Here is a 24,559-nt window from a genome sequence, read left to right as displayed (position 1 = left end):
AGTCCCTTGATAAGCTTTCAAAAAAACTCAAGTTTTTCTAAACATGGTTTGAAAATCATTGGATTAGCAGAAGACACGTGGCAGTTAAGAATCTGTTTCAGTTCTTCTTGAAGACTTGGGAGAATCTGGGTGACAGTTTAAGCTCATATTTATGCCTTGTCTGGAAAAGACAGCATATCATTTTTAGATGTTGCAGGCCATAATATAGCATAGATATCTCTCATGAGACAGTGTCACCCTTTCATTTTCTAGAGGGAATATTCTAGCAGATCTATGGCTTTGGCATCCTTTAAGGCTCAACTGTCATCTAAGCAAAATTATTTCAAAGAGAGGAGGATTCCTGGAACGAGATTATAGCCTCTGCAGCAAATGAAATGGCCAGGAACACGGGATGTAGTATGGACACACAGCATTGAAGTAACGAGGAAACTACCATCTGAAAGTACTTGCTTTTTTCACTAGGGATGAAGTCCACCCTAAATCCTGGAAAAAGCAAACTATAAAAGATGGATGCAGACAATCCTTTTGTTTTCCAGGCATAGAATAACTAAAATGAATGAACTGATCAAGACAGGTGAGGGACACTAATCAGATTCAAGAAATGTAACATTTAAGAAAAAGAAGAGAGTGGTTGAAAACTGTTATCCACACATTATATATAAATTGTATGTTTTGTGTATCCTGGGTCAAATTAAAAAAAAATTGGTTCTGCAGTTTTACAGCTGTGGAAGATAACTACTAACACCTATAGTCTCACCAGTACCTATGATACTGTCATGGACTACATGCTATTTTTAAAAACTATTTACCAGAAAAATGAATTGAAAGAAGAAAATACTATATACCTGCATTTAAATGTTTTTAAAGATCTTGGAATAAGGACAAAACTAAAAGAGGTTCATTCAGCTGGATGTTAATATATCACATAGGTTTTCATTCTTATTGGAAAGGAAGCAAAGGATAAGGATTTAGGGTCTGTTATGTCATATATTGCTATTTTGCACAATTCTAGGAGGCTCAGGTGTTCTCTCCAGCAAATTTTTTTTAATGTATTCCTGCTAGGTACAATCCACAATCAAGACTGCAAGACACCTAGATGCTGATTGGCTGTCATGGCAATTTGCTTGTGATAGATGGGGAATGGAGAAGCACATGCAGACAAGGGATCAGTAGAGTAGAGTGTGAAGAGTTAAAGAGCAATGAAGCAAGTGTATGTTAGTATGACCAAAGCACAGAAACAATGAATGGTCAGTACCTTCCCACCATTAATTGAGACCAAATTATTTGCTGCTCAATCTATTTTAGAACAAAGCCTGGAAAAAAACAAACATATCAAAAGAGGTAATATGTGGTAAATGCCTGCTCTTTCCTCACAACTCAGGTTTTTGATTCCAAAGCCCAAATCAAAATGTCCATCACTGAACTTTGACAGAACAGACTTTGGGAGAGAGAAATGGAAAACAAATTTGATAAGTTTTTCATCAAAGACTAATTTTATACAGGTTGATTTTATCTATCAAAACCTGGCTTTATCATTCATGAACTGGATGTAATATTGTGACACCGGAAGTGAGACAATTATTTTTCAAGGACTGAGAACTTTTTGTGATATGTTCCTGAGCCAGCTCAATGGTCTTCCTCACTCAGTTTTGCAACATTTTGCTATAGTGAAACAAGCTAATTATTGCACTAGAAAGGGCAGCAAAGAGGAAGAAGGCCAGAGGAGAGTGACACCTATCTAACACATGCTCTCCTGTAACAAATGCAGAAAAGCTTATGTATCAATGAGTATATGAATAAGATATATGTAACCTTTGGCTATTTTGAAAAAATGAGCTTGACACATTCATTCTACCCCTTCTCAATATCCTTCAACCATTCATGCATACAGGTGCAAACACTGCTGCCCCTACCCCCGCACCGTTTTCCTAACGTATCCCCCTAACTATAACCCAGGCCAAACTCCTCTAGGTACTTCCTCAGACAGCAAAGTTATCTCCTGGGAAGAGAAGCGATATCATTTCCTCCCCATTCCCTGCAGCAGAAAGAGGGAGAACAGTACTGTGGAATCTTAGTATGGAAGACCAAAGTGCCTAAGATTAGTTGCTTTTGTTCTTTCTTTGTCATCATCATCTTCTAAATACTCAGCACTTCTGAATGGCTGGAAAAAAAACCACAGAGAAACAAGGCAGGACCTTTCCTGATTCTAGCTAAGTGGCAATAAGAGGAATGGGCAGAAATCATGCAGAAGAATGAATGAAGGTGGGCATGCCACGACAGGCTATCAGCTTCCTGAGATGCCAGGGGGCAGCACAGAAGCACAGAAGTCAGGGAGTTACTGCCCCCTGTCTCTCTCGGCTACATTAGGTGGCTCTTGATGGTGGACTTGTACTTACCCCATTCCATTCCACGCCCATACTCACTTCCTCATTACCATCTGTGGTATTCTCATATTTGATGCTGCCCCCCAGGGCGTCTCGGCTCCTCCTCCTCTCAGAGCCATCACCCTCTTTCAGAATTTCCACCACCTTAGTCTGGTTAATGGGGTCAATACCCTGCAAGGGAAAAACAACAATAAAAAAGCAACAATAGTCTGGGCTTGATCTTGGCAAGAAAGCAAAGAAGATTTCCTGAGAGTTTCTAAAGAACAAAAGGTACAGTCTATTTCCTGGTCATCATGGAGTAATGAATATTCTGCAGTGAGAAGGGCCACAGTTCTTTAAGGAAATGTTGCCTAATTAAATCCTAGTTTAACAAGGAAGGATTAAAGTACCTCCAAGTTACGGGCACTTGCATATAGCTGCTTTTATCTTGTTTTAGTACTCCCTTTTTAAGGCACGTGTTTATAGAAGTTCTCTTCTATTGGTAAAGCAAGTGAACCAGAAGATGCAGTTGTTACCACTGACTGTTATGTCCAAACTGAGAAATAACAGTAGCTTCCAAAAAAGGGCCATTGGAAAACATGGTTTAAAATTAAGTTGATTCCTGGCTTGTTTTGGAAGCTGTTAACAGGTAGTCATGGTTAACTGAGGCTTCTTTCCCCATGTAGAGAGAAGAGTGAAGCAAAAAAAAGGGGCAGTCTTTGGCTATATGTGAAGCTTGTACATATCTGGGCTTACTAAACCTATTTAATCCATTGAGAAGGTCATGTGTAGAAATTTGTTTTAACCTTCTCGGTATGTAGAAATTTGCTTCAAAAAATAAGAGTTTGCTTTGAAAAAATAAAAATGGAAAATAGGGTTCTCATAATACTGATTCTTGTACATTAAGAATTCCACTTCAGAAAATACCACTTGGAATATACTGAGTCCATCTGATATCTTGGAAATACAGGAAATGACCATCAAGAAGACCAATAGATATTATCTAACCAGCTGCAGTAGAATAACATTACAGTACCAATGAGGCTCTTCATATCATATCCACCAGAGATATGTTTTATTTTGCTGGGCATTTGAAGCTTAGGACCTTAGTGTTTTATTTTGGGGTTCTTAATTGCTCCTGTTGTTTTTAGGGTATGAGAGTTAGAAGATTCCTTATTTTGTGGTGTTTTATGCTATCCTTGTTTTACTTTTTATTCTCATTTTATTTATTATAAATTGCTCAAAGTTTGGAGAATGGGGTAGAAAACAAAGAAAAAAGGCTTCTCTCAAATTCAGTGTAAACCAGTTAGCAGGCTATATTTTTGCCACCTGGCCTGGTGTTTCTTTTGGACTAGCCAAAACTTTCCAAAAAAACCCCACTCAGCAAACAGTTCTGTCTAATTTCCCCATGCTCTGTGACTTTTGCTGACTAAAGGGAAGAATTGCACAAAATTAAGCAGTTGCAACTTTCCAGGAAAAAAAAATCACACCAACTACATTTAACCACACCACAGTTGTTATTATCATGGAAATCTCTAATAGTAGTTACAATTTCACCAGTACTTCAGGATCCTAGATCTATACTTTTGAGATACCATGCAAATCCGAATCAATCAGTTTTTATTTATGTATTTATTACATTTCTACCCTGCTGGATTCCCATAGGACTCTTGGCAGTTTCACAAGAATACAAATAAGGAAGAAAGAAAGGTCCCTGAGTCATTTTCTGACTCCTTGGGGGATGCCGTTTTCGCAAATGTTTTCTTGGCAGACCATAGAGTGGGGTGGTTTGCCATTGCCTTCCCCAGTTGTAATTACCTTTCCCCCAGTGAGCTGGGTACTCATTTTACCAACCTCGGAAGGATAGAAGGCTAAGTCAACCTGAGCCGGCTAACAAACAAAAAAAATATATCCAAGGTCCGGTAAGATTTTTTAAAACACACAAAACAAATATCTGAAAAATCAATCCAGAAAAATAGGCGCCAAATTCCAAATGCTCCTTGGAACAACTGTTTTCAACTGCTCTGAAAGGTGGCTACAATCAGGGCTAATCTAACTTCCATGTCTGATATAAGATTGTATGTATAGATGAACATAACTTTTATTTCTTTTTCCCTGGAGTTTCCCTTAAATTAAGGATAAAAAACTTTTATCTGGAAGACTACCTGTTCTCCATCTTGCATAACACCAGCAATTGTTTTGGGTCAGTACTGGCCCTACCTGTCTCCTGGAACGCAGCGCACACTCTTCTAAAGTTTCCGCAGCCTCCAGTTTGCCCTGACGTCTGTATAATGCACCCAGGTTCCGCAGGGTAGTGTTCACTGTGGGGCTGCGAGGCATACAAGAAAAAATGCAAAACTGAAATTAACCTAAAATTAATTTTTACCTTCGCAGTAACTTGATCACTAGAGCCCAAGCTGTCTTAGATGAATGAATCTTCCTGTGTATAGAGACCCTACAATTACATTATTTGCATTAAGGGCAAAATGTGATTCAGAATGTGTGTGAGCATGCATGTAGGATACTACAGCAGCGGCATCTTTTCCTACACTCATACAGCTGCCCTTGCAGCTGATGCAAAATCCCAGGAAGACACATTTGGCTTAAGATATTCCTGACGGGGCCATGTGCTCGCTGCATTGCCTATAGTGCGCCTTTTAATGGCCAAACCTGCTATTAGGAAGAATGAATTGGCTGCCCCAGGACATGGATGCTAGGAGGTAAGGACAGTAACAGCCCAATCTGGGCCCAATAGCCTTCTGAGCTAGTAAACTAACAATGGCAATTCTTACTTGTTGCAGACCTCAGCCTCACATCCTGCTTCCATGGAACAAAGGTGATTTGATAACTGTTCTTAAGGGACATCCCATTATGATACAGCTCCATCACATCCCCAGCCTACTGTGGGGACAACCTAAAGTTATATTTAGATTTTCTAGTGTAGAACTGGCAGATTCCCTCCCATCCTGACACCAGTCTTGCCATATGGACAATCTATAACACTTCACTGATGGTACGATTTATGATGGGTCAGGTGGGGATCTTCTGAGCTCCCACTGATTACTTAAGACTTCTGTGGGCACCCCCCCCCACTGTTTAGATACTGGGCACTGCCCTCTACATTCATTTTAGCTTGGGCTGCAAGAGGCACTTGGTTGTCACAGAGCAGAGTTTTCATATTCTTTTTGTTTTGTTTTTCTAGTCACAGGAATGTAAATCAAACAAAACCAAAAGCAATCTGACCTATTGGCAGTGTATAGAAGATGCATGGGAAGAAGTAGGAAGGAGCTCCATCCCAAATGAGAGATAATTTTTTTCATTTTCTTTATACACAAGACGGCAACAGTCCTATATTAACATCCCACTCCCACCCACCCCCAGTATCCTGGCTAGTCAGTAGGGCAGCGTTTCTCAACCTTGGCAATTTTAAGATGTATGGACGTCAACTCCCAGAATTCTTGGGGAATTCCTGGCTGGCTGAGGAATTCTGGGAGTGGAAGTCCACACAACTTAAAATTGCCAAGGTTGAGAAACATTGCAGTAGGGTGTAGGAGGGGCAGGATATGAAGTAGGAGCGAGCGCTGTCATTCTGCATGCAGCATTGTCCTAAGAGTTTTTTTGCACTCCTTCTGAACCCAGGGTTCTCTTGATTCAAATGGTCTTACGAAGCAGTTCAATCTCTCTCCCTGCTGTGTATGAGAAGGATTTAAATCTGTGCACACGTGCACACCAGAGAGGGTATATACCAGACAGGTAGCACCTGAAAGAGGGTGGGGAAGATGGAGGCTGCTCTATAAAGCAGCTTTACTGGGCACCCTCTGTCATCTCTCCCAAGGATCTGCAACACAAAGCGTATAGAGCTTTCCCATCCTCACCAACCTATAGCTATTTTCCCTCTGCCTTCACATTTCATATTGCCTTTGCACATTACTTTACTGAACAAATGTGGAATTCACAAAGGACTCTATAACCTCCACAAGAACCAGAATAACATAAAAGAGAATTTAGAAATATGAGCAAACACCACACCTTACCTGCTGACCTTGCAGGCCTTGTACCAGCCACCATACTCTGCATAGGGGATATTTTCTCCATGTTTACTCTGGAAGAGAATTTGGCAACAGGGGAAGATTTCTTAGAACAATCAAAGCACTAGCACCCAAGAGCGAGAGTATCTGTTCCTCTTGGCATGCATGGGAGGAATAAAAACAATTACACGCTTGTTTAGCACTTGGTAGCAATATGGGCTCTTCTACAGGCATGTTTCCCAACTGTAAAGAGCAGCCTTTCCTTATCTAGAGCCCTCTGTTGTGCTGGACTTCCCCTTTCATATTCCAAAGCCAGCATGGGTGGCAGTAATGGGAACTGAAGTCTGACACATATGGAAGGCATCAGGTTGGGGATCATTCTGATAGACTTGTATAAGCATGATAGTATAAAAATGCCCTAAGGCTGGACTCCACCTTGATCCCAGAAGAAAAAACAGTTATCTGCAGATTAGTTCTCCTATGACCTGACTGAATAGATAAGGAACATCTTCCTGACATACTTAGTGCTCCATAGCAAAAGCTCTCAGGAAGCTCAGTGCCAAATGGCATGGAAAGCATTCTCCCAAGGACAGCATGGCAGGATTTAAATAGATACTACAAATAATGATTTGTAGCAAAATTCCAGTGATGAAAACAGACCTGCAAAGTTAAAAATAAGTATCTGTTGCACTCTGAGTTTACAAAGAATGTGATCATTAAGCTCCTTTGTTATAGGAGTGCACTGGAGAGCAGAGATACTGTCTAAAGAAGAGTTTCCCCCCCCCCCTAAATTAGTAAACTGTGTGGCATAAATTGCTTAAAACAAAGATAGTTCTCTCAGCTTCTGCATACAAAAACATTCCAAGAGAATATTTTCTGCTCAACCACAGACGTATCCAGTTGGTTGAGAAACTTGTGGGAGTTTAGGTTAAAGACGCATACAACTGCATGCAAGTGTGAACTCTGGCCATAACACTCCTGTCATGCAACAACTTTCAACTGTAACTGTGCCTAAATCACTGACAGGTTTTGTACCCTTAGCTTTTTTTGAATAACCCAGCCAAGGACTCCAATTCAGTCATTAATTCCATAGCTTACAGCTTTGATTTTTAAAATGCCCTCAGACGAGGCGATTCCCCAATAACTGGATGGTTATAAGCCTGTTAGAGTAATGCTGAAAAACATGTCAAATGTATTGGGGAGATAAGTTAGAAACACAGGAAGCTGCCATATGCTTCTATCTAGCACAGCTGTTGACAGGGCCTGGATTTGGGATGTTATGTAATGTACTGTATGTACTCTAACATTGACATTCACATATTTGGTAAATGTAACCAGGTTTTGCCAGCAAGCCTAGATGTCAGATTCCATTTTTGAACCCTGCCCTGTTATAAGCCCAATAGGAACAGGAACCAGATAGTTCATAGTATGTCCTCCTCCTTGCAGGGACAAAGAAAATATTTAACGATGAGTAGAAGTCATCTTTCTTCAGCAAAGGATCGTTACCTTGTTGTGGTGCTGGAGCTTGAGCGCCTCAATGATGCCATGAGCTAAATTGTGAAGGGCCACCTAAGACGGGAAGGTCATGACAGAGAGGTCAGACTAAATGTGATCCCTGGGGAAGGTAATGGCAACCCACCCCAGTATTCTTGCCGTGAAAACTAAATGGATCAGTACAACCAGAGATATGTCAGTATACCATCGGAAGATGAGACCCCCAGGTCGGAAGATGGTCAAAATGCTACTGGGGAGGAACAGAGGATGAGTTCAACTAGCCCCAGACGTGATGACGCAGCTAGCTCAAAGCCGAAAGGACGGCTAGCGGCCGACGGTGCTGGTGAACAGCGAATCTGATGTCCTAAGGGTCAACAAACCATTGGAACCTGGAATGTAAGATCTATGAGCCAGGGCAAATTGGATGTGGTTATTGGTGAGATGTCAAGATTAAAGATAGACATTTTGGGCGTCAGTGAACTGAAATGGACTGGAATGGGCCACTTCACATCAAATGACCACCAGATCTACTACTGTGGACAAGAGGACCACAGAAGAAATGGAGTAGCCTTCATAATTAATACTAAAGTGGCTAAAGCAGTACTTGGATACAATCCAAAAAACGACAGAATGATCTCAATTTGAATTCAGGGCAAGCCATCTAACATCACAGTGATCCAAACATACACCCCAACCACAGATGCTGAAGCAGAGCAGTTCTATGAGGATCTGCAGCACCTACTGGACAACACGCCTAAAAGAGATGTTATTTTCAGCACGGGAGACTGGAATGCTAAGGTGGGCAGTCAAATGACACCTGGAATTACAGGTAAGCATGGCCTGGGAGAACAAAATGAAGCAGGACATAGGCTGATAGAATTTTGCCAAGACAACTCACTCTGCATAAAAAACACTCTCTTCCAACAGCCTAAGAGACGGCTTTAAACATGGACTTCACCAGATGGACAACACAGAAATCAGATTGACTACATCCTTTGCAGCCAAAGGTGGCGGACATCTATACAGTCAGTAAAAACAAGACCTGGAGCTGACTGAAATTCAGATCACGAACTTCTTATTGCACAATTTAGGGTCAGACTAAAGAGATTAGGGAAGACCCACAGATCAGCTAGATATGAGCTCACTAATATTCCTAAGGAATATGCAGTGGAGGTGAAGAATAGATTTAAGGGACTGGTCTTAGTAGATAGGGTCCCGGAAGAACTACGGACAGAAGTTAGAAACATGGTTCAGGAGGCAGCAACAAAATATATCCCAAAGAAAGAGAAAACCAAGAAGGCAAAATGGCTGTCTGCTGAGACACTAGAAGTAGCCCAAGAAAGAAAGCAAAAGGCAACAGTGATAGGGGGAGATATGCCCAATTAAATGCAAAATTCCAGAGGTTAGCCAGAAGAGATGAATTATTTTTAAACAAGCAATGCATGGAAGTGAAAGAAGACAATAGAACAGAACGGACAAGAGACCTCTTCCAGAAAATTAGAAACATTGGAGGTAAATTCCAGGCAAAAATGGGCATGATCAAAAGCAAAGATGGCAAGGACCTAACAGAAGAAGAAGAGATCAAGACAAGGTGGCAAGAATATACAGAAGACCTGTATAGGAAGGATAACAATATTGGGGATAGCTTTGACGGTGTGGTCAGTGAGCTAGAGCCAGACATTCTGAAGAGTGAGGTTGAATGGGCCTTAAGAAGCATTGCTAATAACAAGGCAGCAGGAGACGACTGCATCCCAGCTGAACTGTTCAAAATCTTGCAAGATGATGCTGTCAAGGTAATGCATGCTATATGCCAGCAAATTTGGAAAACACAAGAATGGCCATCAGACTGGAAAAAATCAACTTATATCCCCATACCAAAAAAGGGAAACACTAAAGAATGTTCAAACTATCAAACAGTGGCACTCATTTCACATGCCAGTAAGGTAATGCTCAAGATCCTGCAAGGTAGACTTCAGCAATTCATGGAGCGAGAATTGCCAGATGTACAAGCTGGGTTTAGAAAAGGCAGAGGAACTAGGGACCAAATTGCCAATATCCGCTGGATAATGGAAAAAGTCAGGGAGTTTCAGAAAAACATCTATTTCTGTTTTATTGACTATTCTAAAGCCTTTGACTGTGTGGACCATAACAAATTGTGGCAAGGTCTTAGTGGTATGGGGATACCAAGTCAAGTTGTCTGCCTCCTGAAGAACCTGTATAACGACCAAGTAGCAACGGTAAGAACAGACCACGGAACAACGGACTGGTTTAAGATTGGGAAAGGAGTACGGCAGGGCTGTATACTCTCACCCTACCTATTCAACTTGTATGCAGAACACATCATGCGACGTGCTGGGCTTGAGGAATCCAAGGCTGGGGTTAAAATCGCTGGAAGAAACATTAACAATCTCAGATATGCAGATGATACCACTTTGATGGCTGAAAGCGAAGAGGAACTGAGGAGCCTTATGATGAAGGTGAAAGAAGAAAGTGCAAAAGCTGGCTTGCAGCTAAACCTCAAAAAAACCAAGATTATGGCAACCAGCTTGATTGATAACTGGCAAATAGAGGGAGAAAATGTAGAAGCAGTGAAAGACTTTATATTTCTAGGTGCGAAGATTACTGCAGATGCTGACTGCAGTCAGGAAATCAGAAGACGCTTAATCCTTGGGAGAAGAACAATGACAAATCTCGATAAAATAGTTAAGAGCAGAGACATCACACTGACAACAAAGGTACGCATAGTTAAAGCAATGGTGTTCCCCGTAGTAACATATGGCTGCGAGAGCTGGACCATAAGGAAGGCTGAGAGAAGGAAGATAGATGCTTTGGAACTGTGGTGTTGGAGGAAAATTCTGAGAGTGCCTTGGACTGCAAGAAGATCAAACCAGTCCATCCTCCAGGAAATAAAGCCAGACTGCTCACTTGAGGGAACGATATTAAAGGCAAAACTGAAATACTTTGGCCACATAATGAGAAGACAGGACACCCTGGAGAAGATGCTGATGCTAGGGAGAGTGGAAGGCAAAAGGAAGAGAGGCCGACCAAGGGCAAGATGGATGGATGATATTCTAGAGGTGACAGACTCGTCCCTGGGGGAGCTGGGGGTGTTGATGACCGACAGGAAGCTCTGGCGTGGGCTGGTCCATGAAGTCACAAGGAGTCGGAAGCGACTAAACGAATAAACAACAAAGAAGTCATCTTTATTGTGTCATGTTTTATTCTTTTTGAAAGTCTGCAGTTAACTCTATATATGTTTCACTTTGCTGTTTTCTGAGTCTTCAGGACAGGCAAAATATTCTATCCAGAATCAGATATTTTGATTATGTATGATGACAGATGAACATTTTTTATATTCACACAATTTAAATAGGTTCTCACAGCTTTCCCACATAAAGTAACTTGATTTTCAGCCACTCCTGTGTAGGCCAAGCTCTATAGTGGTAATGGCTGATCAGTGCCTGTATACTTCTGCACAGGACACCAAGATAGATTTGCAGCCTGATATGTGCTATTAGGGCAGTTCCAGGATGGACTGGAAGGAAAGGAAATTGTCACTTGAGGAAGGAGAACTACAGTTTTCAACAATACTCAGCCTTATTCATTGCTGACTTGGGACAAAGGCCGGGCTTAGGCAAGGCCAGAACATTGTTTACAGAGAGGGCAAGGAGCTGACGCCCATACATTGTTTGCAATACAGATAATTTTTCTCTCCTGTTGATTTCTGTTTTTCCTCTCAGTGGCTTCACAATACCAACAATCTTCCAAGATTATAAATGCAAGGAGTGCAGGTATCTCCAAAAAGTGCTATTTATACATGACTCAGAAACTGAGCAAATTAAAGACTGTATGATTAAATGGATGCAGAATCTAGATACAGTAATTTATATGCAACGATGGAAATTCCAGTGGGAAAAAAAAACATTAGATTGAATACTATACTTAGAGAAATTGGTATAGGACATTTTACCGCTGCTACGTTATTCTAGTCCTGATTGCTAAGACGGACAGCTCATTCTCTAAAAAGTATTGGAAATGTAACAGCCTGGTCAGATCATTTTTTTCATATTTGGTGGCAATGTTGTAAAGCTCAACAGTTTTGGTGAATGATTTATACCAGAATGAAACAAATTCTAAAAGCTTTTTCCTTTCAACCTATTTTTTTAAATTAAATATCACTAAACCTTATATTTCTGATTACAAAGTAATCAGAACTTGCATTGTACATGGTAACTGCTGCAAGGGTACTCTATACTTCCTACTAGAAAATACATACAATTTCCTCTACAGAAGAATGGCTAAATAAGTTGTGAGAATGTGCTTCTATGTCCAAAATAACTTTGTAATCTCAAAAATAAATCTGAGAATTTCACTCAGCTTGGAAACCATACTATATATAATTCTACATATGGGCTTTCACATCTGAAATTGGGTTTCTCTCAACAAAGTGTTAATATTCTAGCTCTAAATGAGTTCTTAAATCAAAATAGATCTTTGGTAACTTGGATAATATTTCCTCTAATTTTTAATCTTGCTTTATGATTTGCACTATGTTGACTGCTGCTGTTGATATTTATATATTGTTGGATTACAAAAGAACTTGAAGTTTTCAAAACAATATAATATATTCAGTTATTTAAAACCAGTTAATGAAATTTTGAAAAAAAAACCCTAATTCTCTGATACTTGTAAATTTTGTTTATTTACTACATGTTTTTTCTTTATTTTCTCCTCTTTTATCTTTTTTCCTGTTTTTTTAAAGCTTAATAAAAATATAATTTTAAAAACCCACAGGTTTATTTGTGTAACATCCCAAGAGGAATGGTAACCAGCCATCTTTATTCTATTTCTACAATCCCCAATTTCCCACAGGCAATGAACAGAAATCCAATCCCTTCACACTTATGTGGAACTAAATTCCACTGTGTTTGATGGAATTTAGTTCTGTTTGGAACTGCATCATATCTATGACATTACTAGGCTATATGGATTAAATGTGACAAAGCATGTGAAAAAAGCAATGCTCTAGTAAGATGGTTTTTATGCCTTTTAATAGCATGAAAAAGAAACAAAAAAAATCAAGTAGTCTAGTGGGAGAAGACATTCAAGACAATGGAAGCTTAATAAGTACATTACTAAAGTGAAACTCTGTTATTCCAGTAACAACATATAATCTAATTTCTCTCCACTGCTTGGAAATATCTTTTGTGTTGTCATGCTGGAGTGCTCCGGCTCACTTCTGCATTTAAGGAAAAGTGTTATAATTTAGCTGTTAAAAAAAAGTTATTAGCTGGAAGGTTCGTTGTTTACATCACACAGGGGTACTGATTTATGTAGACAAATGGATGAGTATCAAACTCTGAATACTTTGCATTGCTTTGTCTAGCTTTCCCTAAATATTATTCAGAAATATTTTCTACAAAGCAAGATAAATACTTGAAAATCATAAATCTAACTGAAGTTCTTCCTCTAATTGCTAAATCTTCTTCATTTGTTACCTTTTTCCAAGGATGGATTTATTTGGCATTTGCTAAGCTTCAACAACTGAGAACCTATATTCACTTTTGACAGGCAGTGAGTCTGCTGCTTATAAATCTTAACTTCTGCGCTCATAAGGGCTGCCTTGCCTTTTTTTGAGGATCATGCAGCTCTTGCAAGGAGGCTTCCAAAGCAACTCTTCACAATTTAGTTCAAAGTGTTGCATAATCCTACTGATAAATACTGTAACATAGGAAGGGTAGACATGCACTAGTAAAAAGGCAGAGTCATGAATCATAGATGATGTGCTCTACAGGCACAGGTCTTCCCTTTTTTATATGGATTACATTGCTATCTACAGAAGGATCTAAGCACAGTGGCAGAGCACATGCTCTGCAGATGCAACCCCGGATGTATCTATTAAAAGTAACAATTGATGGGAAAGACTTCTGTCAGCCCAAGACTCTGGAGCAGTGTTTCTCAACCTTGGCAGCTTGAAGATGTGTGGAACTTCAGCTCCTACAATTCCCCAGCCAGCGGGAGTTGAAGTCCACACAAGGTTGAGAAACACTGCTCTGGAGAGTCATTGCCAATCAGAACAGACAACAATGAGCTAAATGGATAGGCCTGATAGGCAGTTACTAGTCATAACAATGGAACTAGCAATCATATTTGCTCCCTTAATTGGCCTCAGTGACTAACCTATTTGCCAAGTTAAGGAAGAGTAAAAATCTACAATAGGGCCTTTTTCTCCACAGTCTAGCAGAATTATTGGGAAATCAGAGAAAAGGCACCACAGGGAAGAAGACATTGGAAGGAATCAGAAGGGATCGGGTCATTTGAGTTCTGAATTTAGGATACCAGATTCCTCTCCGTATCAAGTCACCCAATTTGCTTTCTGGATGACATACAATTGCAAATCCTATTCAGGAGGAAGGTGTCGATACCATGTTTCATGTAGGTATTTTTTCCATGAGTTTGAAAAATTGAAAGAGATAAAAGTTTGGTAGAAGCAAAAGTACCTGAGTTTAAAATGATTAGAAGATAAATTGATGCTTGCTAGTACAAAATGACAAATGTATAAAATCACACAACACAATCAAAGGCGCCCAAACCAGTCCCTTGGACTCAGGATAAAGTTTCTGATTTAAAGGTACCATTTTTTGGTATCAGGAAAATTCTCACACATGCCAGAGATGAAGAGCGAGGTCTTTTTCTACTCATAATTCAGGGAAAACCAATTAACAACTAACAATCTTTCAAGAAGGGTTCTTAATTTCAGAGACTTCTCAGCATGATTTCATGGGTACAGTCAGCTTTTGTATCCAAGTCAGCAGATGTACCCAATGAGAGTAGTAATAATTCACTGACAGGCAGAAATTAAGAACAGCTGACACATTTTAACTAGTACCACTTCACACAAGCGCGCACATTCATATGCAGTCCTTTTCACCCTTTTGAACAACCTATTTCACAGAAGGGCATTTAACATATGGATAGCAATAGGATAAACAGCTAATTACAAGGAATAGCTAATTCCTTGTAGCAGTTACAGCTATAGCAATGATTTGGGAAACTAGCTAAAGTACTAAAACTCAAGAAAATAGGTATCTATTCTCTACAATTGGAAATAGGTATCAGTCACTAGCTTAGATGAACAAAATAGAAACTCCAATAGCTTCCACTAGATAGCATCAGAGAATGAAGCCATCCTGCTTGTGAACTGCTATGATGTATTCAGCACCTTAGTCCAAAATGTCCCAGAAGTTTACCATATTTCTGCCATATTTTTAGTAATGGATTACAGATTGTATAGATTTTCCAAAAAAGCTAGGTGTCATTATTCACTACACCAAAAGCTCGAACCCGAGGACTTTGGATTTGTTGTACCTCTAGTATGCAGAGGCTTTTCGACTTATCCTTCTCTCCTCCCAATCTAGGGAAATACTAATAATTGACTTTTCTAAATCTGGGAAGTCTAAAGAAGTGGGTGCTCAGGAGGAAGTAGTAGTGACGTAGAAGACTGTAACTTCTTCCCATTCCTCTTATCATGGATTTGGGGCTCAAGCAACTATTTTTTCCTGATCAGCCAAATGGCCCTTCAAAACAGCAAGCTTTAGCATTCTGGTTCTGAAATGTCTGTGGCCCAGACCCTGCTGAAATCCCTCCATCGTCCATTCTCCAGCATGTCCTAAGGAATCCACTACAACAAAGAGAAAATATGCAAGGCACAGGAACAGTAAGACAAACCAGTTCACACCATAGAACCTTGAAAAAATAGGAAAAACCATCTTAGTTCAGATCGAAGGCCTATATAGCACAGTAATTAGTTCCCACAATCTGATGCCTATGAGAATACCTCCACAAAAAGGAAAAGGAGAATACTATCTCTATGCTTTTGCTTCCCAAGAACTGGTATTAAGGCCTAGGGCCTCTGATCCTGAGGGTAACATACATCTATTGTCACTAATGGCTACTTTCCCCATAAATTAGTGTAGTCTTTTCAAAAACCATCCCATTGTGCTGATTATCAACACTCTCTTATGACACTCTATATTTAGTTATTAAATATAAATAAATTTTTACATGTTTAAAATGTAGTTCTGAGACCTTTAAAAAAAACCAAAGATGGTAGGTTCTTCTACTTATCAGGCAGTACATTCCAAAGACCTGGAATGGCTACTGAAAAGATTAGCCATCAAACTCATCCATGGCAACTGATGATTTCTTGGAGGATGGGGAATCCTATAGAAAAGGAGCATTCTCCCCAGTAGCCTAGACACAAGCTACATAGGACTTTAAAAGTAACAACCAGCATTTAATATTTCACTTGGAAATAAACTGGCAGCCTGTGCAATGCTTCTGCCACAAGGGTAATACGGTATCTTGGAGAGTTCTTCCATAGATCAATCTGACCACTGTGCTAGTTTTCTCCCAGGAAGGGATGCGGTTGGCATATCAACTGAAGCAGACAAAAGGCATACCTGTGACCCCATTTAAAAGAGAGAGTTCTACTATCCCATTGGAATTGGGACTCTCACAGCAAGATTACCTAAGCACAATAGGAAGAGGTGATTATTTTATCTGTCTTGTATCTATTCAGCTTAACTGGATAACCCTGGGCTCTTGTGTGCTTTGAGAGAGGGTTTTTGCTCTCTACACTATGCATAATTTTACTATATGACTATTGTGTCTCTCTTTCCAGTTAGCTTTTTTCTGACCTAAAACCTATTCCCAATCACCATTCAGGAGTTCTTTCAGTGGCTTGATGGTTTAGGTTGGCACTGCAATGCCTGTTATGGCACCACTCTCACCCTCACCTTGCTCATTTTCTCCCTTTCTTCTGCATGCATCCATATAGGCTTGTGTTCATCTGTAGAGAAAAGATAAGAAGAGGGGGGAATGTCTCTACATGCATAATAGTGGTATTTTCAGAGGAACCCTCCATTATATTATGATCAGGAAGAAAATATACCGATATAATTTTAGGTCTCTTTCTCCTTGGCTTTAAACAAACAAACAAACAAACAAACAAAGATTTGTTAAACAGTCTATAAGAGATTAGGCAGTGTAAACTTCACCACTAATGAAAAGTCTTAACAGATTGTGTATCATTTTCTTATCAAAATGTGTCAAAAGGAAAAATAGGCTCTTGATCAAATCCAGAAACACAGTGCTATTTCCATGTACCCAAAACAGGACAGGTAAGTAGTTCATTTCTTTATGAATACCTATCCCAACTTTCTTCCAAGAAGCTCTCTTTCCCACACACATCTATCCTAACAACAATTATGGAATATCAAAGGACCCTTCATAATTAACATTTAATTAATGTTAATTAATTTAAGGATAATTTAAAGGTCTCAATCTCCTTCTAAGACTTGATCTCTTTGCACATGGTGCCTCCTTGTTCTTTGTTGTACATACCATCAACAGTGCCAAATTCCTTCACGTGGGCACGGGTGAGAATTTCCTTGTACAGGGTCTCTGCATCCTTGTATTTGGCTTGTTTCAGGTAGCAGGAGGCCTGGCAGAGTACAAGGCATATTGTTACAAAAGCAGCAAAATCGCATTTCATAGCCAGTCACCCCTCATCTCAGATAATCATTTGCCTCCACAGTTCTCACATCAGCAAATGGACCCACCAGATTGTTCTTTGTTTTAGCAACATTTGGATCATCAGGCCCTAGGCGGGATTCGTAGATCTCCAGTGCTCGGCGATAGTAATATTCTACCTCTTCATACTTGCCCTGATTCTGGCATAGTAAAGCCAAGTTATTTAACTGTTTGGCGACATCAGGGTGATCTTTGCCTAGAACCTGAAAATGAAGCAGACAAGAATAGATTATAAAGTTCTGGGAATTCTGCAAAACTTTTTTTCCTGGGGAAACTGCATCATGGAATATCACTAGAAACTTCAATTTTGTATACATGGCTTCCTTGACATATTATTCCCCATTAGCCTCTTTATGGATGTAGTTTATCCAAAATATTCTCCTTTTCTGAAACAGGCATCTTATTGTAGAAATCGCTAGCAGTGAAAGTTGCTGTACACCCTCACTAGTTAGTGGCCCCATAGTCTAACCCTTCCTCCTTCAAGCTTCTGAAAGAAATAGATACCTTTTCCCGGATTTCCAGCGCACGCTTGCATAATGGTTCTGCCTCCTTGTATTTCCCTCTTTTGCCATAGAGAACAGCCAGATTATTTAGGGTTGCAGCAACCTGCAGAGACATGGGTACAACTGCATGAGAACCAAGGAAGAATCAAAACACACACACACACACACACACACAAAAAGTGATATTCCTTAGAAAGCTAATTTGTTATAGCTGGCAGCATTGGCCAGTATCACGCTTGGATTTCCTTATAAAGCTGTTTGCCAAATGTTGTCTTACTGTTCAGAAAACAAAGCTGCAGACAGTTAAGAGTTTTGATTCAGTTTGCTCCATCCCAGTGAAAAGTCAGAGGTATTTCTTCATTCTTTCTCTTTTCTTTCTTAATGCTGTGCATTAATGCCTTTTACAGACAGATATACTCCATTAATGCTTGGCCAGATTCCCTTCCTAGAAGCTTTTTATTTATCTCTTTTATTTATTTATAAAGTTTAGTGTGTGTGTGTGTATCTGTCTGTATTTGTGTCTGTGCACAGAAACAGTTTTCTCCAGTCTGGTGTCCTAGAGATATATTATTCCCATCATCCTCAGTTACCATGGCTAAAAGCTGCATTAGCCAGGGATTCAGAAGAGCTGATCAGGCAGCTCAGTTTCTATCTATTCAGACATTTCTTCCTTCTTAAAGTAAAAAAAAAAAAAACTTACTGCAGGGTGGTCTTTGCCAAGAGTTTTCTCTCTAATAGACAATGCGTCATTCAACAGGTGAGCTGCCTCTTTATATTTATTTTGATCCCTGCAACAAAATGTTAGATACAGTTTAAAAGTAGAAGAACAATAATTTATATAAACATGACACAAAAGTAGGGAGATTACATTGCATAGACATAACATCTCCTTCCTTAATAAAGGTTTCCACAGTGGAGGTTTGCTACACTGAGTTCCCCCACACTCCCTCTTTCATTTCCATTCTTGAGATGCTGTTCCATATCCACAAGAAGCAGGTACCTTCTATTTCTCTAGTCTCACCTATATACTAAGGCCAAGATGTTGAGCATGGTGGCCACATCAGGGTGATCATGTCCTGAAGTCTTCTCCAAATCCTCCAGGGCCTGCTTGCAAAGAGGCACAGCCACCTCGTAGCGTCCCTGTGATGCATATTGGATCACCAGATTATGTAGTGTACGCAAGCGTGCTGGGATCTCATAACCGCCTTGCTGAGCAGCTGCTACGGCACTGCTGTGTTGATGAGGCACTGCAAACACATACCACACAAATAAACAAAGAAGCACAGCTTGCAATGCTATATTTATAATATATTTATACAGGTAAGAATTGTCACTCCTTTGTGTGCTTAATTTTTCAGTCAGGTAGAATATTTGGCAGAAGACAAGTTCAAAAGCAGTTCATCTGCTCTGCTCTCCCCATAAGAAGAGTGGAAGAACGAAACTTACATCCTTGTCCCTGATCTTCTTCCTCATTTGGAAACAAGTCATCCAAAGAATCCTTTGTGGAATCGCCTTCCTTCTCCTCCTGAAATGTTGATATGGAAAAGCACCAAAAGAAAGAGAGAAAGAAAGAAAGAAAGTAAGAGAGAGAGAAAGAGAGAGAGAAAGAGAGAGATCATAATGCATTACTACTGCAAGGTTCTTATTCTCAACCCTTTTCACTGATGCAAATTCATTAAAATGTTCTCTTTCCCAGAAAAATAACTTCCACCAGTTACAACGGTAGGTAACCTGTCCCTGTCATGCCCAGTGGAGGCAAACTCAATGTGGCAGATACTATTAGGAACTTTGAGAAGGCTGACTATTACTAGCTTATTTTGTGTGAGGAAGCTTCCAGTAAGCACAGGCGCTCTACCCTGTAGATTCTCACCGATGGGGATACGTCTTCATCATATTTCTTCAGCTGGTTCATGAACTCCAAATGTTTCTTTTCTTCTTCAAGCTGTGCCACAGTTTGTTCACTGTGCTGCAGCTTCTGCTGAGTGTTTGCTAGTTCATCTCGTAGCCACTGGTTCTCCTGGCATAGCCTGCGCACCTGGGCCCGCAATTTCTGCTTTTCGGACTCCACAGCATTCAGGTGGTTTGACAGAGCCATCATGACCTGGCCCAAGAGAAGAAGGGAGAAATGCCTGCCTTGAGAGACGGTTCTTTCGTCAAACTTCCCAATCTCAGAGGGAAAAAAAACACCAAAGAGAATTCCAAGACCTATAGGAAAAATATAGTGAGAACATTTCCTATGGTCTTGGAATAAGCCAAAGGTAGAATTGAATAAAGAATAGTTTTTTTAGCCCTACAGAATAATGTAAGAGTTTGGGCCGTTATCCAGTGTTGCACAACATACTCTGTCTTGGATGTCTCTTCCAATCTTTTGTTTGGAAAAAAGAAGAGAAGAACAATGTTGCCAAAGAGAAGGGGAGGAAAAGGAACAACAAATATTATTTGATACTTCATCTCATTCATATCAGCTTTGTATGCCTAGGGTTGTGCATGGCTGGCTAAAGCTGAGACATATACTACATTTGCCTACTATCTGCATTTGTAAAAGCTAAACCACTGACATACTGATGTCCTTAGTTTGAACAGACACATATATTTGCTTATTTATTTATTTAATATTTCACATTTCGTCACCATCCACCTCCCTCAAAAGAGGGACCCTGGGAGGTTTACAATAAAACTAAAACTAAATACAGATTAAAATACAATAAAAACAGTACCTCTTAAATATAAATATAAAATATAAAATCCAGGATGGTGATACTAAAAGTTCTTAATTTAAATCCATAAATACACGGGGGCCTCTTTAGGGTGCCATTTTGCACAATTTATTCCACGTTTCCTAAATCAAAAGGGAAAAGGAGCTAGTGCTTGGGTAGGTGGACAAGAAGTGGAAACCTAAGTCCCCTGCCCTCATAACCAAGTTTCAATTCCTGTACACAGGTTTCAATTCTATCCATACAATCATAAAGCTAAAAACTGGCACTAAGAAAATACAGTATTCGCCAACACGTTCTACGCATAGTGGTTTGACTGTTTTGCACTTCATAGAAGAATGGTATACATATAACTGTCTTTACTTAGTAAGCATGCCTATTAATCATTGTCCTAGGCAACATATTTTAATCCTTATGTACTATTGTCTATATTTGGTTGCTTCGGTTTGATTCATGTACAAACTGTAGCTCACCTGAGCTTCTCCAAGTCCCAGCTCAATCATCTCCACTGACTTGCGCAGCAGGTTGGCTTTCTCATGTACTAGATTGGCTTCTTCATCCTTCTTCAGGCACTTGATAGTCTCCAGCAGGCTGTGCAAGATGGAGTTATGCTCATTCTTAAGGGCCTCTAGCCCTTGCATCACCAGCTTGGTGTTAGAGATAATCTCTTCTTGGCTTAGCTTGTCCATTTTCTCCTCCCTGGGGTACACCATAGTGGACATAATCTTTCAGTATTACCTCCATTCAAGGAAGGAAAAAGAAAGGGTTAGTAGAGACCACAGGCTTACTTAGACAGATAGAATCTGAAAGATTAAGTCAACAAAGTGATATTATGGACAAAGAACTTGTTCCCATTTAACCTTTTCATTTGAAAAGTGGGAAAGAAGAAAATTCCCACCATACCTGAAGACTGCACATCCTTGTAAAAAAAAAAAAAAGAGGCAATATGGAGCACAGTATGTCGCTGGGAAGAGCAGATGGTGGTAATGATGGCACCTGCGTCAAAACTGACATTCTCCCACCGCCCCCATAGCCCCAGGAATCAAGAAGGCTGATTTAACTGTCATTTAAAAACAAGAGGAACTGTAGGAATCAGACTTCCTTTCCAGAGATTACAGAGATCCAGAACTAACAAACAGGAATAGGAATGAATGGTTCCAGTAAAGTAATAAAAATTACAGAGAAAACTTTTCTTTTTGTTTGCAATCTCTACATTAGAAAACTTCTCTCTGGGGTGGGAAATCCTGAATTCTACTCCACAGGCAAAAATTCCAAGCAGGACCATTACTCTCTAAATAGGGGGAGATTTGGGGACAAATGCTTAGTGTTAGGGTTTGTGATAGTTAATTGTTCAACATGCTTCGAACTAAAATGTTCCTACTTCCAATTCTAGACTGTCATTAACATGCATCTTTATTAACATGTTTGGAAAACACGTAATGGTTAGGTCTTATGATAAAATAACAGGGTTTTTTGAACTGTTCATCCACGTGAGAGCATATTTAACTCTACTATTTATATATACTTGAAATCTAAAGCAAGCTGGAAGGAGAATGGGGCAAGGAATCAAGCTGGAAACATACTGTTCAACAAATAAAAGCTGGCAAACGTTCACACACACACAATACAACATATGTATTTATTCAGAACTGCAAAGAAAGTTTGCAAATGAAAATTCAAAGGGGAGGATTACAAACCCTGCAGGGAAAAGTGTTGCTCAATCTCAACCCTTCTCCTTGTTATTGAAATCACACAATCAGATTTCTTTTCCTCTGCCAAGCCATTGCCTGGTTCAGTGAAAGATAAATAGCAAGATGCACAGCAACAATACAGTACAGACCTCAGGTTTTCTGATTCATCCACACCCCAAAGAAACACCTTCCCCCCTCCAACACACAAAGCACCTACATGTTTTAGCAAGTGACTTACCTCATAACAGCAGCTGGAGCGGTCTGCCCCGTTGCTGCAGATACAAAGGGGACAACCTGGGGTCACGTGATCCGCTGGCGGCAGGCCAAGCTATTACACAGCCCAACCAGTACAGGAGAGAAAAGGAGAAGAAAGAGGAAGATATCAGCAGATCTGCCTTTGTTCTCTGGTAGTCCCACCTCTGCGTGTTCTGGGCTCTTTGCTAGGCAACAGCCACCTCCCCCTGGTGGGAGGGACCAACAGAAAATCCCCCTCAACAACAACAAACCCAACCCACATCAGGATAATGGGAGCCCCTTAGCAGTGTGCCTGCTGCTCTGAAGGTGTCTCAAACCAGGTCCACTTCCACGCCACCCAGCTGAGGAGCAGGCAGGGCACAGAAGAGGACAGGAACAGTTCTATAAGGAAGTCAAAAAGAGGATGGAGCTGCTCAGGTTTTTTTCCCCAAGAGGAAAAAAGGTGTGTGTGTGTGCGCATGCGTGTGTGTGTGTGCGTGTGTCAGAGAGAGCGAGAGCGAGAGAGAGAGAGAGAGAGAGAGAGAGAGAGAGTGTTTTGGCTTCAGCAGAGAGAGAAAGGAGCCAGGGCAGCAGGATAACCAAAGGTGTGAGATGGCTTTGTTGGTGGCTGCACACAAATAAATGTGTAGGACATTTTGAGGAAAGAAGAGAAAATCCTTTCTTTGATGAAAGAGAAATACTGAGGGGATTTGTGCAACAAACTAAAGCAGGCTAAAATGGAATTGAAAACTAAGCAATTATGTTAAGCGTTAATATGGTTTATTTGTTTAGAAACAGCTTGTTATAAGAACACAGAAACTGTACTTTGTTAGCCTGGCGATTTGTGGTTCAGAGTGTTGCAGGTACCCAGTCAATGATACTACAGTAAGTTCCCTGGGAACCTTCCATGTACTACACAGAACAAAATTTGAAGTAACAGCTGAATCTGTTATTTTAGAGCAATGACAGGCAATCTTAGTGGGCTGCTGTGAACACATTTGGATTTTGAGGATATGGCACTTTCCTAAATTAGCTGTCATTGGACTGGTGGGGGAGGGATTTGCGCATTCCAAAAATGCATGCTGCCATGGGCAATCACAAAACAGACATCTTCCAAAAGACAAACTGCTGAAGTTTTCCTTCTCAATATCCCATCTAGCTGCTCTTCCCACATAATGTTTTCTAAAACCCCAGCATACTTCATTTTTTTTTCACAACCAAACACAGCACTGGGTGTCAATCATGCACCATGTTTATTTTCTAAGAATACTAAGGAAGCCTGTGGGCAGCCTATTTTTGTAACTGAAAATTATGCTGGAGTTTAGTGCTATTTTGTAAGGCTGACTACCTTTACAATAAATCAGAAATTCTAAACAAGGTAGGGAAAGCATGCAGAGCATGGCTTCTGGAATTCTTTCCAACCCCTTAAGAGAAGCTGTATTCTGGGTCACATGACCAGGAGGGAAGGGTGTTTAAGAATGAAGCAGTCAGCAGCATTCCAAGCTGCTGCCCAAATGACCCTCCCATAGGGATGTTCTGGGAATTTTTTTCTGGATTTTTTCTCTCCTCAGACCCTGATTGGATCTAGCCCATTTTCAAACTCAAATTTTCTTCTCTTGGCTTCTCCTGCCACACCAGATTTGGTCCCATTCTGTCCAGGTTTGGGAGAGTTTTCCTGCCAGATGGGCAGAGTCCTGACGCCCTTCGCACAATTTATTTTCAACATTCCATTGGGTGGGAAACAGTAAAAAAAATAAAGGTATAAGCCTTTGACCTGGTGTCAATGCAGGTATCCATGGGCACTATATTACCACTTCATATTTTAAAAATAGGGAATCAGTCACTTTATAGTTTTTTCTTCCTCCTAGCAGAGCCTAATCTGAATGTCTGCAACCTGCTCCCACATTTTGCTTAAGATTCTAAATATACAGACATCGA

The 24,559-nt window shown here is 40.2% G+C and overlaps 1 protein-coding gene across 5 annotated transcripts in view; it reads right to left on the bottom strand.

Annotated features, from left to right (window-relative positions):
* The window catches only part of KLC4 (kinesin light chain 4), a 65,367-nt gene that overhangs the window by 15,111 nt on the left and 25,697 nt on the right, over positions 1–24,559 (bottom strand). For 3 of the 5 annotated variants that reach the window (XR_010067898.1, XM_063302510.1, XM_063302504.1), the window contains exons 2-14: positions 22,626–22,715; positions 21,170–21,434; positions 19,853–20,083; positions 19,429–19,507; positions 19,004–19,229; positions 18,683–18,770; positions 17,984–18,085; positions 17,509–17,682; positions 17,291–17,390; positions 16,684–16,736; positions 6,398–6,465; positions 4,584–4,692; positions 2,397–2,555 (exon numbers count right to left, since the gene is read on the bottom strand). Coding sequence is in view for 3 of the 5 variants with exons in the window: in XM_063302510.1 (XP_063158580.1) it covers positions 2,397–2,555; positions 4,584–4,692; positions 6,398–6,465; positions 16,684–16,736; positions 17,291–17,390; positions 17,509–17,682; positions 17,984–18,085; positions 18,683–18,770; positions 19,004–19,229; positions 19,429–19,507; positions 19,853–20,083; positions 21,170–21,418 (1,638 nt within the window). In the remaining 2 variants the exon portion in view is untranslated. The remainder of the gene's footprint in view (positions 1–2,396; positions 2,556–4,583; positions 4,693–6,397; positions 6,466–16,683; positions 16,737–17,290; positions 17,391–17,508; positions 17,683–17,983; positions 18,086–18,682; positions 18,771–19,003; positions 19,230–19,428; positions 19,508–19,852; positions 20,084–21,169; positions 21,435–22,625; positions 22,716–24,559) is intronic. The other 2 variants (XR_010067899.1, XM_063302518.1) reach the window with 1 other exon arrangement.

This window comes from Candoia aspera, chromosome 1, assembly GCF_035149785.1.
Source record: "Candoia aspera isolate rCanAsp1 chromosome 1, rCanAsp1.hap2, whole genome shotgun sequence".
Lineage (NCBI taxonomy): Eukaryota > Metazoa > Chordata > Lepidosauria > Squamata > Boidae > Candoia > Candoia aspera.
Note: the sequence above shows the minus strand (reverse complement) of the source record. Positions and strands in the feature narration are given on the sequence as shown.